This window comes from Mobula hypostoma, chromosome 10 (assembly GCF_963921235.1).
Source record: "Mobula hypostoma chromosome 10, sMobHyp1.1, whole genome shotgun sequence".
In the NCBI taxonomy this organism is placed as follows: domain Eukaryota; kingdom Metazoa; phylum Chordata; class Chondrichthyes; order Myliobatiformes; family Myliobatidae; genus Mobula; species Mobula hypostoma.
Window position 1 is genome coordinate 106,609,332 of NC_086106.1, and position 12,973 is coordinate 106,622,304.

The window sequence follows — 12,973 nt, forward strand, 5'->3', positions numbered from 1 at the left end:
ACTATAACACTATTTGGCATTGATATCATTTATAGCTGGAAATACCTCAGTGCACTGACGTGATCAAATGATCTGTACAGATGGCATGCAAAACAGATTTTTGCTGTACCTTGGTATATTTGACAATAATCTAATTTACTAAGTCTATTAGAAGTTGTGTGACAATTCAGAGGTCTGTCATCCAGAGGGAAGGACTTGCAGTCACTACCAAAATGAGGAAGGCCTAGGTGTAGGCCATGGCCATAAGTTAAGGTTGGTGGGCAGAGAGAAATCAGAAACAATAATCAGATTAAAAATTAAAACAACTGCAATTTTGATCCTTTCAACCACAGGAAATCATGGGATTTAGTTCTGGTAATGTGGGAAAAGACATCAGACGATGGAAGTGAGATTAACTTGCATTCAAATGCCACCTCAGAAGGATGGTTTGCATGAAAGAATACTCAAAGCTGTGTTGTCATAAGCATTGCAATACAATATTCTCCGCTCACAACTTTAATCATCAAAATAGAAACTGATCAGCTAAAGTACAGAAAACTTAGCAAATTACACTTCTTAAAATACACAAAGTATAACTTGTTTACAATAAAACTGCAGGAATTGAAATGGAAAACAGAAACGGCAATCTTAAACTACAAATAAAGAAATGCTCAGCATGTCAATGCATTATGTGGAGAAAGGTTGAATTAGGATTTCAGTTTGTTCACCTTCCATCAGAACTGTTCAACCTCCACGGATCTTAATTAACCTGTTGAGTATTCCCAGCATTTGTTTTATCAGCAGAATGTCCCTGGGTGGAGATGACATGCATGATAGAGTCCAGCCACCATCCAGATATTCACAAAAACTGTTATAAACTCAGGACAGGGCCAACGAACTTAACCTGTTCTTTAACAGATTTGACATTGGGACCCCTGCCCATCCCCCCCATGAGCCATCTGTTGTCAGCCCCCAACCAACACATTCCACTCTCCCTCCTACCCCTCAGTCCCCCACCCTGCTCTCATGACTATACCCCTTCCCCACACAAAACCACCACAGTGGGCTTCACAGCTGAACAGGTGAGAAGACAGCTGAAACGTCTCAACCCAAGCAAGGGTGCAGGACCAGATGGTGTCAGTACCAGAGTGCTCAAAGCCTGTGCCCCTCAGCTATGCGGAGTATTTCGCCATGTATTCAACAAGCCTGAGGCTCCGGAGGGTTCCTGTACTGTGGAAGATGTCCTGCCTCGTCCCTGTGCCGAAGACGCCACGCCCCAGCGGCGTCAATGACTACAGACCAGTGGCATTGGCCTCCCACATCATGAAGACCCTGGAGAGACTTGTTCTGGAGCTGCTCCGGCCTATGGTCAGGCCACAATTAGATCCCCTCCAGTTCGCCTACCAGCACCAACTAGGAGTTGAGGATGCCATCGTCTACCTGCTGAACCATGTCTACGCCCACCTGGACAAGCCAGCGAGCACTGAGGGTCATGTTTTTTTTTTGACTTCTCCAATGCATTCAACATCATCCGCCCTGCTCTGCTGGGGGAGAAGCTGACAGCGATGCAGGTGGACGCTTCCCTGGTATCATGGATTCTTGATTACCTGACTGGCAGACCACAGTATGTGTGCTTGCAACTCTGTGTCCGACAGAGTGATCAGCAGCACTGGGGCTCCACAGGGGACTGTCTTGTCTCCCTTTCTCTTCACCATTTACACCTCAGACTTCAACTACTGCACAGAGTCTTGTCATCTTCAGAAGTTTTTGGATGACTCTGCCATAGTTGGATACATCAGCAAGGGAGATGAGGCTGAGTACAGGGTTACAGTAGGAAACTTTGTCACATGGTGTGAGCAGAATTTTCTGCAGCTTAATGTGAAAAAGACTAAGGAGCTGGTGGTAGACCTGAGGAGAGTTAAGGCACCGGTGACCCCTGTTTCCATCCAGGGGGTCAGTGTGGACATGGTGGAGGATTACAAATACCTGGTGATACAAATTGACAATAAACTGGACTGGTCTAAGAACACTGAGGCTGTCTACAAGAAGGGTCAGAGCCATCTCTATTTCCTGAGGAGACTGAGGTCCTTTAACATCTGCTGGACGATGCTGACAATGTTCTATGAGTCTGTGGTAGCCAGTGCTATCATGTTTGCTGTCGTGTGCTGGGGCAGCAGGCTGAGGGTAGCAGACACCAACAGAATCAACAAACTCATCCGTAAGGCCAGTGATGTTGTGGGGATGGAACTGGACTCTCTGACAGTGGTGTCTGAAAAGAGGATGCTGTCTAAGTTGCATGCCATCTTGGTCAATGTCTCCCATCCACTACATAATGTACTGGTTGGGTACAGGAGTACATTCAGCCAGAGACTCATTCCTCCGAGATGCAGCACAGAGTGTCATAGGAAGTCATTCCTGCCTGTGGCCATCAAACTTTACAACTCCTCCCTTAGAGGGTCAGACACCCTGAGCCAATAGGCTGGTCCTGGACTTTTCATAATTTACTGGCATAATTTACATATTACTATTTAACTATTTATGGTTCTATTACTATTTATGGAGCAACTGTAACAAAAACCAATTTTCCCCAGGATCAATAAAGTATGACTATGACTAAACAAGCCTTTCCACTCACTAAGGTTTTAATTTTACACCAGAGCTGTTCCTCACATACTTTCACCATCAATATGATTAGATTAAGATTGTCCACCATCAGTCTTAATGTTCACCACTATACATAATCTCCAGCAAGAGAAACCATCAGTAGCTCTTGTTTTAAAGAACAAGGCAGAGAAAATTATTTGCATATTCCCTTTCATCATCTACAATGTAGTGTCCAATTGTGATGGATTACTTACCATGTGTGCAGCTGCACAATAATGTTCAAAACCCTTTGGAATTCAGCAGTCCACTTGATCAAATGACTGCTTCTAGACTCTGCACAATGCAACAATTGAACAATCATCACCAGGATAACAAGGTCCCACATGGGAGATTGGTCAAGGTTCAGTCATTTGCATTGAAGATGAGGTAGTAAATTGGATAAGACATTGGTTTTGTTGTAGAATGGTAGATGATTGCCTCTGACATGGGGTCTGTTACTAACAGTGTTCCACGGGGACACCATTCAGTTGATGTCATCTACTTCAACGATCTGGATGGTAAGCATCAAATTTGCTAATGATATTGTTAAGAGTGATATTTGGGTTGAGGTCATTTACATTTAGCAAATGGCTTTGGCTACCAGTCTTCCGTTCCTTGACAATGTATTGCGGATTTAATTTGAAGCAATGGAAAGTTTGAAGTTAATAACTCAGTTAATAACACATCAGGGGTGATTGATAAGTTTGCAGCTTAAGGCAGAAAGATGAAATTATTACCTTTAAACTTTCTGCATAATCACTCAAAGAGTTGAACTGCATGTGCTTGTAACAAGAGCTGCATAACTCATCTCCTTCTACCTTAGGCCATGAACTTATCAATCACCCTTCTGTGGACACTTTCTGGAGGTCCAAGATCCATATGCTCCACGACCGCTGGACTATGTGTAAATGTAGGAGGGAACTATGTTAAAAAAAATAAATGTGCTAGGTCTTCTAAAATTGAGTCCTTCTACCTTGGGCCACAAACTTATCAATCACCCCTTGTACATTTAATGTCAGAGAAATGTTTACAATATATATCCTGAAATGCTTTTTCTTCGCAACCATCCACAGAGTGCTCCCAAAGAATGAATGATAGTTAAATGTAAGAACCTTAAAGTTCCCCCCCAGCTCCCCCCCACACACAAGTAGCAGCAAACGATGATTCCCCCCCACCAGCAAAAATTTAAAAATCAGCCCCCACCACCAAGCACTCAAGCGTACAGCAAAGCAACAGCAAAGACACAGACTTGCAATACCCCAAAGACTACTCATTCACAGGAGAAAGGGGGCGTCTCCGTTTCATAGTGAGAGGGGAGACATAACTTATTTGTAGTAATATTTTGCTTTATGTTCTGTGTGCCCTACAGAGGTGCTAGAAAGTTCTACAGGGTTCACAAAATCTACCTACATAAATGACCTAAAATGTGATCAGATCTTCACACAAGTCCTAAAACTAAACAGAGAACTTAATTAAATAAACACATTATACTTGTGTATATATTAAGAAAAATGAACCTACATTACATGTACTTGTTGGAAAAAAATGTAAACCTTTGCTTTCAGTAACTGCTGTGACCTTGTCCAACAATAACTTCAACCAAACGTTTCCAGTAACTGTTGATCCATCCTGCACATTGGCTTGGAGGAACTTTAGGCCTTTCCTCCTTACAAAACTGCTTCCAATCTAGGTTGTTGGTGGGCTGCCTTGCATGAACTGCTTGCTTCATGTCCTGCCACAACATTTATATAGGATTAAGGTCAGGACATTGACTCAGTCATTCCAAAACTTTTTCTTTTTAAACCTTGCTGTTGTTGATCTACTCGTCTTTCAGATCATTGTCTTGCTGCATTATCTAACTTCCATTAAGCTACAGATGATGGACTGCTACACTGCCATTCTCTTGTAAAATGTCTTGATAGAGTCCAAGCCCTGAAGCAGCAAAACAGCCAAACAGCCCCAAACAATGATGCTCCTTCCACCGTGCTTCACAGTTGGGCTGAAGTTTTGGTATGCAGTGCCCTTTTTCTTCCAAACATAGTAATGCAGGTTTCTGCTAGAAAGTTTGACTTTTGTCTTATCTATCCACAGAGCATTGTCCCAGAAGTGTTGCAGAACATCCAGGTGGTCTTGGGTTATTTAATTAGGTTCGCTATTTTGTTTTAGGACCTGTGAAAATCTGATCACATTTTAGGCCATTTTATGCAGAAATAAGAGAAAATTCTATAGGGTTCATAAACTTTCTAGCACTTTCTAGTATATGTATTGTGAGTGCACTGTGGCCCAGAGGAATGTTGTTCCATTTTGCGTATTTGTACAGTTAGATAATAAACTTGAACTTGAAATGGGTTTAAAGCATCAATACCATCAAATCAATAACTGGCTGTGAGGACGATTGAATGAAGGATGTAGAGCTTGTGGGTAAGGACAGTACAAACAAACTCACTTGTGTAGAGATACAAGGCACATTCAGAACACCTCAATTTCACAAAGCCCTTTAAGATAACTGTCAACATCGTAATACAGGGGTCCCCAACCTTCTTTGCACCGCGGACCGGTTTAATATTGACAATATTCTTGCAGACCGGCTGACTTTTGGGGTGGGGGGGGTGTTCAAGTAGGGTTAAACTCCCCTCAACATGTCTTTTACAGTTAGGGTTGCCAACTTTCTCACTCCCAAATAGCAGTCAAATCCCAGGACACTCTACCCCATAAAGACTACCATAACCATGAAGACCTGAGCAGGCACCTCTGTGCGCAAGCGTGACATGCGCATACGTGCCGATTCCCCCCGCCCCCCCAATCGCTTTTACCTTCATCTTCCTGACTACACTGTACATACATTATTTCTACTTTATATAACCCATCATTCCTGCTTTTACTATATGTTAGTTATTTTTGGTTTTGTGTTATTTAGTATGATTTGGTAGGTTATTTTTTGGGTCTGGGAACGCTCAAAAGTTTTTTCCCCATATAAATTAATGGTAATTACTTCGCTTTACGCCGTTCCGGTACGAAAGGTTTCATAGGAATGCTCTACCTTAGCTGAGGGGGTGGGGGGAAGAAGAGAAGAAATATGGGACAAGGGCAGTCCTGTATGGAATAAACCAATTTAGCCCAATATACAGGACAGTTGGCAACCCTATGTCCAAGTTCAACCATGCATGACAGGGAATGAGGAAAGGTGCAGCTGACTCATATGGTTTCCTCATGGCCCAGTAGCACATGCTCTGCAGCCCAGTGGTTGGGGACCCCTGTCGTAATACATACAATAGACAACTTGACATGGGACAAGACAAGAGTATTTAGGCAGAGCACCGTTTTTTGAGCTTTTAATAACATACAAAAACAGTGTAACTTTGTTAAAAACATTTAGTTAACATTCCCTTCACACCACAAAAATTTCTGTGCACAGACTCAAGTAACAAATCAGAACCTCCTGACAAAAGAGAAAATTATGATATTAATTGAGCCACAGCTGCAAGTCATTCCAATATTGACTTTGCTACAGAAACCACAAGACAATTCTTCGAAACTGGAAACCTTGCTGTTCTACAACTATTTTAAAGAAATGCAATTAGCTTTGGCCGTAATAATTGCCACAAAATTGAAGTCCTATCTGCAGGAAAAATAACCTCCAGTAAATTTGCCAATATCACAAATCTTAAACTTATAAGTTAGATAAATTTATTTCAGAACACATTATTGGAATACAAACTAGACAGGTTCAAAAGGAAAGCACATTACCAAAGACTGAAAGATATTGCTTTGGCAGCTAATTTGCAAGTGCTTGGTGGCACAGAAATATGACACCAGTGCAGATAATTCAATTAAACCGCAAGTTCATTCACCAAGTTAAATATCTGTAACATTCCCATTATGGATTCATGTTTAACACAATGCACTGTCAATTCTAAATTTGTCAAGTGTTCAAAAATAAGTTGCAATTCCCTCAACAGGAAAATCACAGAACAGAACAAGCATGAAAGTCAGCATACATGAAGCATCAAATGCTAAGTGGTCAAGACAGACATTTTTTTCTTCCTTCATTTATTGGATGCAGGTGCAAGGGCAGGATTTAATACCTATCCCACTTGCCCTGGAGAAGGTAGAGTTCTCTTCTCCACAACTCATTCTGAGTATTTTTTTTAAATTTGCACAATTTGACTTTTGCACATTAGTTGTCAGTCTTCAAGTATAGATTTCATAAATTATATTTTCCTGCAAATACTGTACCTGCAAGAAAATGAATCTCAAATGAAGGTAATTTTCCCACTTTGATAATAAATTTATTTTGACATTTGAATTTGGATGGGTATTGCTGCAATGAAGATATTTTCAATGGCATTAAGTGAGGTTTAAGAATTTGACCCAACGGAACAAGAGAGGAAACTCCAGGTGGAAGTATCCCCACAATACTGAATTCAGGGTACTCAGGGTGGCAGTGGTTCTGGGATACATGGTCAAGATGCTACGAAAGTTACTACTGCAGAGATGGACCATGCTGTAATCACAATACTTTTATGATGGAACAAATGGAATATCTGCAGTGACAGAAGCTTCTTTCCTCAAGATGAGAAGTTCGCACTTTTGAAGCTGTGCTTATCTAGGCAAGGGAAGAAGATTCACTTGATTTGTGCCTTGTAGATGGAAAAAAGGCTTGATACATACAGCAAAGAATCTGACTTTTTTTTGGTGCTACTCCAATTTATATTTCTGATTCAGTCAAACATTTAGCTTGATGACCTCCAGGATGCTGTTGATATCAACCTTAATGAATATCGGGAAGAGTTGGGCTCATGTTGGAGGTGGTCACTACCTGGTCCATGGTTTTAATGAAACTTAACTGTCCAAACCAGAACATTAAACTGCATTTGTCAATTGGGCAGACTCCTTTGAGGTGTGACAACAGTGCAATGAACATTTGCAGGTGTAATCTTTTGATTAAAAATTCACTTAATTTGCTTAAAAAGGGTGGTGCCTGGGCACCGTTCAGAGGTACTGCTTCCACAAATACAAGGTAGGATTTCAGACAGTGAAGCTTTCCCCCATATTCATATGGACCGCAACTATACTAGGACTCCTTTATGGCAGCACTTGACCATGTGACATCATGTCAAAGATATCATCTCTGGAAGCTCTTTAGACCATATTCAATGCCAGACTCACTAAAACTAAATAAATATCACTAAGATTATTGGCTGTCAAACACCACTTTAAAGCATTATTGTCCAGAACTTTTACCTTTGGAACCATTTTTTAAAAAAAAGATACAACTAGCACAAGAAAATCTGCAGATGCTGAAAATCCAAAGGGCCACACAGAAAATGCAGGAGGAACTCAGTAGGCCAGGCAGTGTCTATGGAAAAAAAGTATGCAGTCGATGTTTTGAGCTGAGACCCTTCATCAGGACGGGAAAGAGAAGTCAGAATAAGGTGCTGGGGGGAGAGGAGCAAGTAGCACAAGGTGATAGGTGAAACGGGGGATGGCGGGGGGTGAAATAAAGAGCTGGGAAGTTGACTGGTGAAAGAAATAGGGGGCTGGAGATGGTGTACGGAAGACCAAGAAATGGAAGGAGGAGGAACACCAGAGAGGTGATGGGCAGGTAAGGAGATAAGGTGAGAGAGAAATGGGAATGGGGGGATGATGGGGTGGTGGGGGGGGGGGAGGAGAGATGGTGGAAGATGGCAGGCAATTATAGGAAGTTAAGAGAAATTGATATTCACACCATCAAGTTGGAGGCTAATCGAATGGAATACAAGGTGTTGCTCCTCCAACCTGAGTGTGGCTTCATTGTGGCAGTAGAGAAAGCCATGGACTGATATATTCGAATGGGAAGTAGAATTGAAATGGATGGAAACCAGGAGATTCTGCTTTTGTGGCGGAAGGATTGAAGCTGCTCGAAGCGGTCTCCCAATCTAAGCTGGATCTCACCAATATACACATGTTGGAATGGGAATGCAAGCAGAATAAGTAGCACACCTACCCCTACACCTCCTCCCTCACTACCATTCAGGGCACCAAACAATCCCTCCAGGTGAGGCAACACTTCATCTGACAGTCTTTTGGGGTCATCTACTGTATCCATGCTCCCAATGTGGCCTTCTGTATAGCAGAGAGACCCAAGGTAGATTGGGAGCCTTTGCCACAAGACTACATTGTGGTATGATCATGTTGCTGATACCATTTTAAAGTAGTACACAAAAATCAAGTTGAGGTGCTCTATTAGACAATAGGTGCAGGAGTAGGCCGTTCAGCCCTTTGAGCCAACACTGCCATTCACTGTGATCATGGCTGATTTTCACACTCATTTTTTCCATAATACTAATGCCAATTTTTTCTTAAAAAAGGATGGAGTTACACAGCACTGGAAAAGGTCCTTTGCCCAAATATGCCCCATTCAAGCTAATTTCATGAGCCAAGCAAATGATGTTCTAAGCCTTTCCAATCCATGTATTCATCCAATAGCCTTTTAAAAGTTACTGGACCTGTCTCAATCACTTTATTTGTAGCTGATTTCTCATAGATGCCACCCCTTGTGCAAGAAAAAGTTGCTTGTCGAGTTCCTCTCAAATCTTTCCCCTCTCGCCTTAAACCTGTGCTCTCTAGTACTTGATTCCCAACTCTGGGGAAATAGAGAATGTATTCACTATCTAGATCCTCTACGATTTTATATAACAGTACTTCTATAAAGTCTCCCGTTTTCTAGACTAAGGAATAAAGTCCGAGCTTGTCCAACCTCTTTATAACTCAGTTCAAGTACTGCAAGCATCCTTACAAACCTTTTCAGCACTCTTTCCAGTTTAATAATATCTTTCTTATGGCAGAATAACCAAAACTGAACAATACTCCCAAGTGTGGCCTGCACCAAAACCCTTTAGATACTCAGTTATTATCTAATAAAGTGGCTACAGAGTATATTTCTAAATGTTTGTGGTCTTCAACTGCTGTAGTCTATTCACTTCAAGATTTGGCATGTTGTATTTTTGGAGATGCTCTTCTACACACTACCGATGGTTATTTGAGTTACTGTCTCCTTCCTGTCAGCTTGAACCATTCTGGCCCTTCTCCTAGCCCCTCTTAAGGCATTTTCACCCATAGAACTGCTACTCAACTTAATTTTTCACACAATTCTCTGTCAACTAGAAAGACTATTGTATGGGGAAATCCTAGGAGATCAGCAGTGAGATACTCAAACCACCCCATCTGGCACCAGCAATCATTCCACAGTCAAAGTCGCTTAGATCACATTTCCTCCCTATTCTGACGTATGGTCTGAACAACAACCGACCCTCTTGATCATGTCTACATGTTTTATACATTGAGCTGCTAACATGTGATTGGGTGATTAGATATTTGCATTAATGAGTTGTACCTAATAAAATAGCCACTATGTATGAAGGCCAATGTACTAAAACCCCTCTTCATCACCATCTACTTGTGATTCTGCCTTTAGCAAACCATGCACTTACAAGTCCTAGGACACCCCCCCTATGCTTCAACACCCTAGAGCCCTGTCATTCACACTGAATTAGATTTAACTTTCCAAAATCTAACATTTTGCACACATCCATTTGTCGTTTATCAAACCACTTACTCAGCTAATCAAGATCCTTGTAATTTTTGAAAACCTTCAGGTCCTGATGAAAGATGTTGGCTCAAAGCATCAACTGTTTACTTTTTCCCCCCCCAACAGATACCATGTGACCTGCTGAGTTCCTCCAGCATTTTGTGTGTGTTGCTTGGATTTCCGGCATCTGCAGATTCTCTCAATTGAGATAACTTCACTCACCTCAGATTTAACCTGATTCCACAACCTATAGACTCGGACTCTACAACTCACGTTTTCAACACTACTCGTTTTTCCCTACATTTACACAGATTGTCTTCTTCTGCACGTTGTTTGTCAATCTTTGAGTAGTTTTTCATTGATTCTAATGTATTTCTTTGTTCTAATGTGAATGGTTTCAAGAAAATGAATCTCAGGTTATATGATAATATACTTTCAACAATAAATTTACTTTGAACTTTGATCACTGAACATATATACAAACTACATGCTCAACTTTTTTTTTTGTTTGAGCCTACAGTCTAATTTTCATTATATAAACAAACAGTACAGCACACCTCACTACAGCCATTGGAAAAAAAACACACATGAATAGAATCCCAAACAACTGCCCATGTGGTAACAATTGAAGTACAAGTACATACCTTAGGATCAGCCAAACGTTCCAAGTGCTTGTCAAAGGAACCATCAATAAACTGAGAAAAGAAAGTTAGAAATTCTGCCATACTGGGAAAGTTAATTTCACAAACAAACACTTTATATTCAGCATATTTAAAAGATCACAAAACAATTTCCTGCATAAAAATATCCAGTTAGTTTATTCAATTTCAGTTTTGCTGTTGGGAACCAGAACAGAATTTGTGGAGAGGTTTATCATTTTACTGACCTGGGTTAACTGTTCCAAAGCCAATAAATGTATACATTGGCTAAAAACATCGAACCACAAATTCAAGTACATTAATATTCATTATACTAGGCAGCCACAGAATAACTTATTACAAAAGGATGAAAAAAAAATAGCCTAGAGGTTAAGCTTTAATGCCTTGTCAGGCAACCGCCCAGTTCAACTAACAGTGCATATGCTGGCCATCTGATGGTCTTTTGCAAACCATTCTCCACAACAGTCCAATGAAGCAGACTCACGCATCATCATCATCTATGACACTTGTACAACTTATTTCAAAGGTAACCAGACATAAATTTTTAAACAAACTGCTCCTTTTGGGGATGTCATTAGCTTATTAATCAAAAGGAAAAAATATTCTTCGCTTTAAGTAGGTATTTAGAGTAACATGGCTTTAGTGACCCTTCTGAACGTTAACTTACATTGTCTAAATTATTGGCAAAACTTAAGTCGCTGGAACTTTAACACAGCAAACACTTACTTCTTCAAATTTGCAGTGGTTCACTCTCATGTAGGTAACACAGGTTTTTCTAATCTCCAAGTGATGTATTTGTGTCAGAAACAGCTGCCAAGTAAACAGAATCTCCTCAGTTCATTATTAACGAAAACAAAGTTAGTATCTGGTCTTCGACTGCAATACGGAATGCAAATATAAACAAACTTTCAAAATTAACCATTCAATAATAAAATAGCAAATATGGCCAAATCCCGAACTGTAGTAACAGCATCGCGTTAATTGTTTTGATTTTGCTGTCGCTCCCTTTAAAGTTAAATTAAGGACCCAGAAGCATTGACTAAGGTTACCTGCTCAGAGACCGCCCTGAAGAGGCAGGAGCCATCCTTAGCGGTGAGTTTTCGGTAGAGTCCCTGGGTGCCCAAATACTCGTCCATGGTCACTTCACTCAGACACTTCTGGCCAAAATACTTCCTAACCCCCTTCTGCATTTCTCCAACCCGCCATAGGACAAGACGATTTTTTTTAAATTTTTTAAAAAAGTTAAAAGTAGTGCATTATATTTAAGCAACGTACGCCCTTTAACGAATGTGGGGAATAGTTTGTTTCTCTGTCCCAGCTCTTACTGACGGATTCAGACGTTTCTTACGACGACCCCCCACTTCGCACTAGCAAGGCGACCCGAACGACGCCAGGTGCATCATATGCTCCTGATTACCGATAGCCTCCACCCCCACCACGAACTGACCACTAACCCAACACGCGCTGCGCTAGGCTGCAGAGCTGGTCAACGCATTCCTCTTACAAACTGCTGGTTACTGTCCCCCCTGTATTCTACTTTGATATGGCTACTTTATAACGCAAATATCTAAAGTACTTTAATGACAAGTAACCGATTGTCTCGTAATTCATGAAGAAGTGAATCAATTAAAGAAAACATTAAAGGCATTGCATGGCAAATATCATTAGGCCACATGCTCCTGATGGTATGGGATGTAGCTCTCCCAGATATATTTATCCCCAAATAAAGAAGACATCCCTTTAATGTTTTAGAAGTAAAATAATATGCAGAATGTTCAATTCAAAACTAATCTAATTGCAGTCAAAATGGTTTTATTAATCCTAATCCTTACAAAATAAATAGAACTAGATTCAATAATCACTACTTCACAATTTTCTTTTACCAGAGATGCTGATGCAATTGAGATGACTGCTATTAATGGTTAAATAATAAGTTATCATTACCTACATTTAAAGTACTTATTGTGAAAAGTACCACGAAGGCAAACTAGAATAATTCAGGAAAGAAGAGGTGAGCATAATATGGAATGAACTGGAGGAAGATTCACACAGAAATAGTAGCTGATAGCGCTGCACCGGGGGTTCCCAACCTGGCGTCACGGACACCTTGGTTAATGGTGAG

At 40.8% G+C, this 12,973-nt stretch overlaps 1 protein-coding gene across 1 annotated transcript in view; it reads right to left on the reverse strand.

Annotated features, from left to right (window-relative positions):
• The window catches only part of alg13 (ALG13 UDP-N-acetylglucosaminyltransferase subunit), a 61,346-nt gene extending 49,305 nt beyond the window's left edge, over nt 1-12,041 (reverse strand). Inside the window, exons 1-3 of the mRNA XM_063059822.1 lie at nt 11,901-12,041; nt 11,578-11,661; nt 10,837-10,887 (exon numbers count right to left, since the gene is read on the reverse strand). Of these exons, the coding sequence (XP_062915892.1) occupies nt 10,837-10,887; nt 11,578-11,661; nt 11,901-12,041 (276 nt within the window). The remainder of the gene's footprint in view (nt 1-10,836; nt 10,888-11,577; nt 11,662-11,900) is intronic.
• Nucleotides 12,042-12,973: the final 932 nt, after the last annotated feature.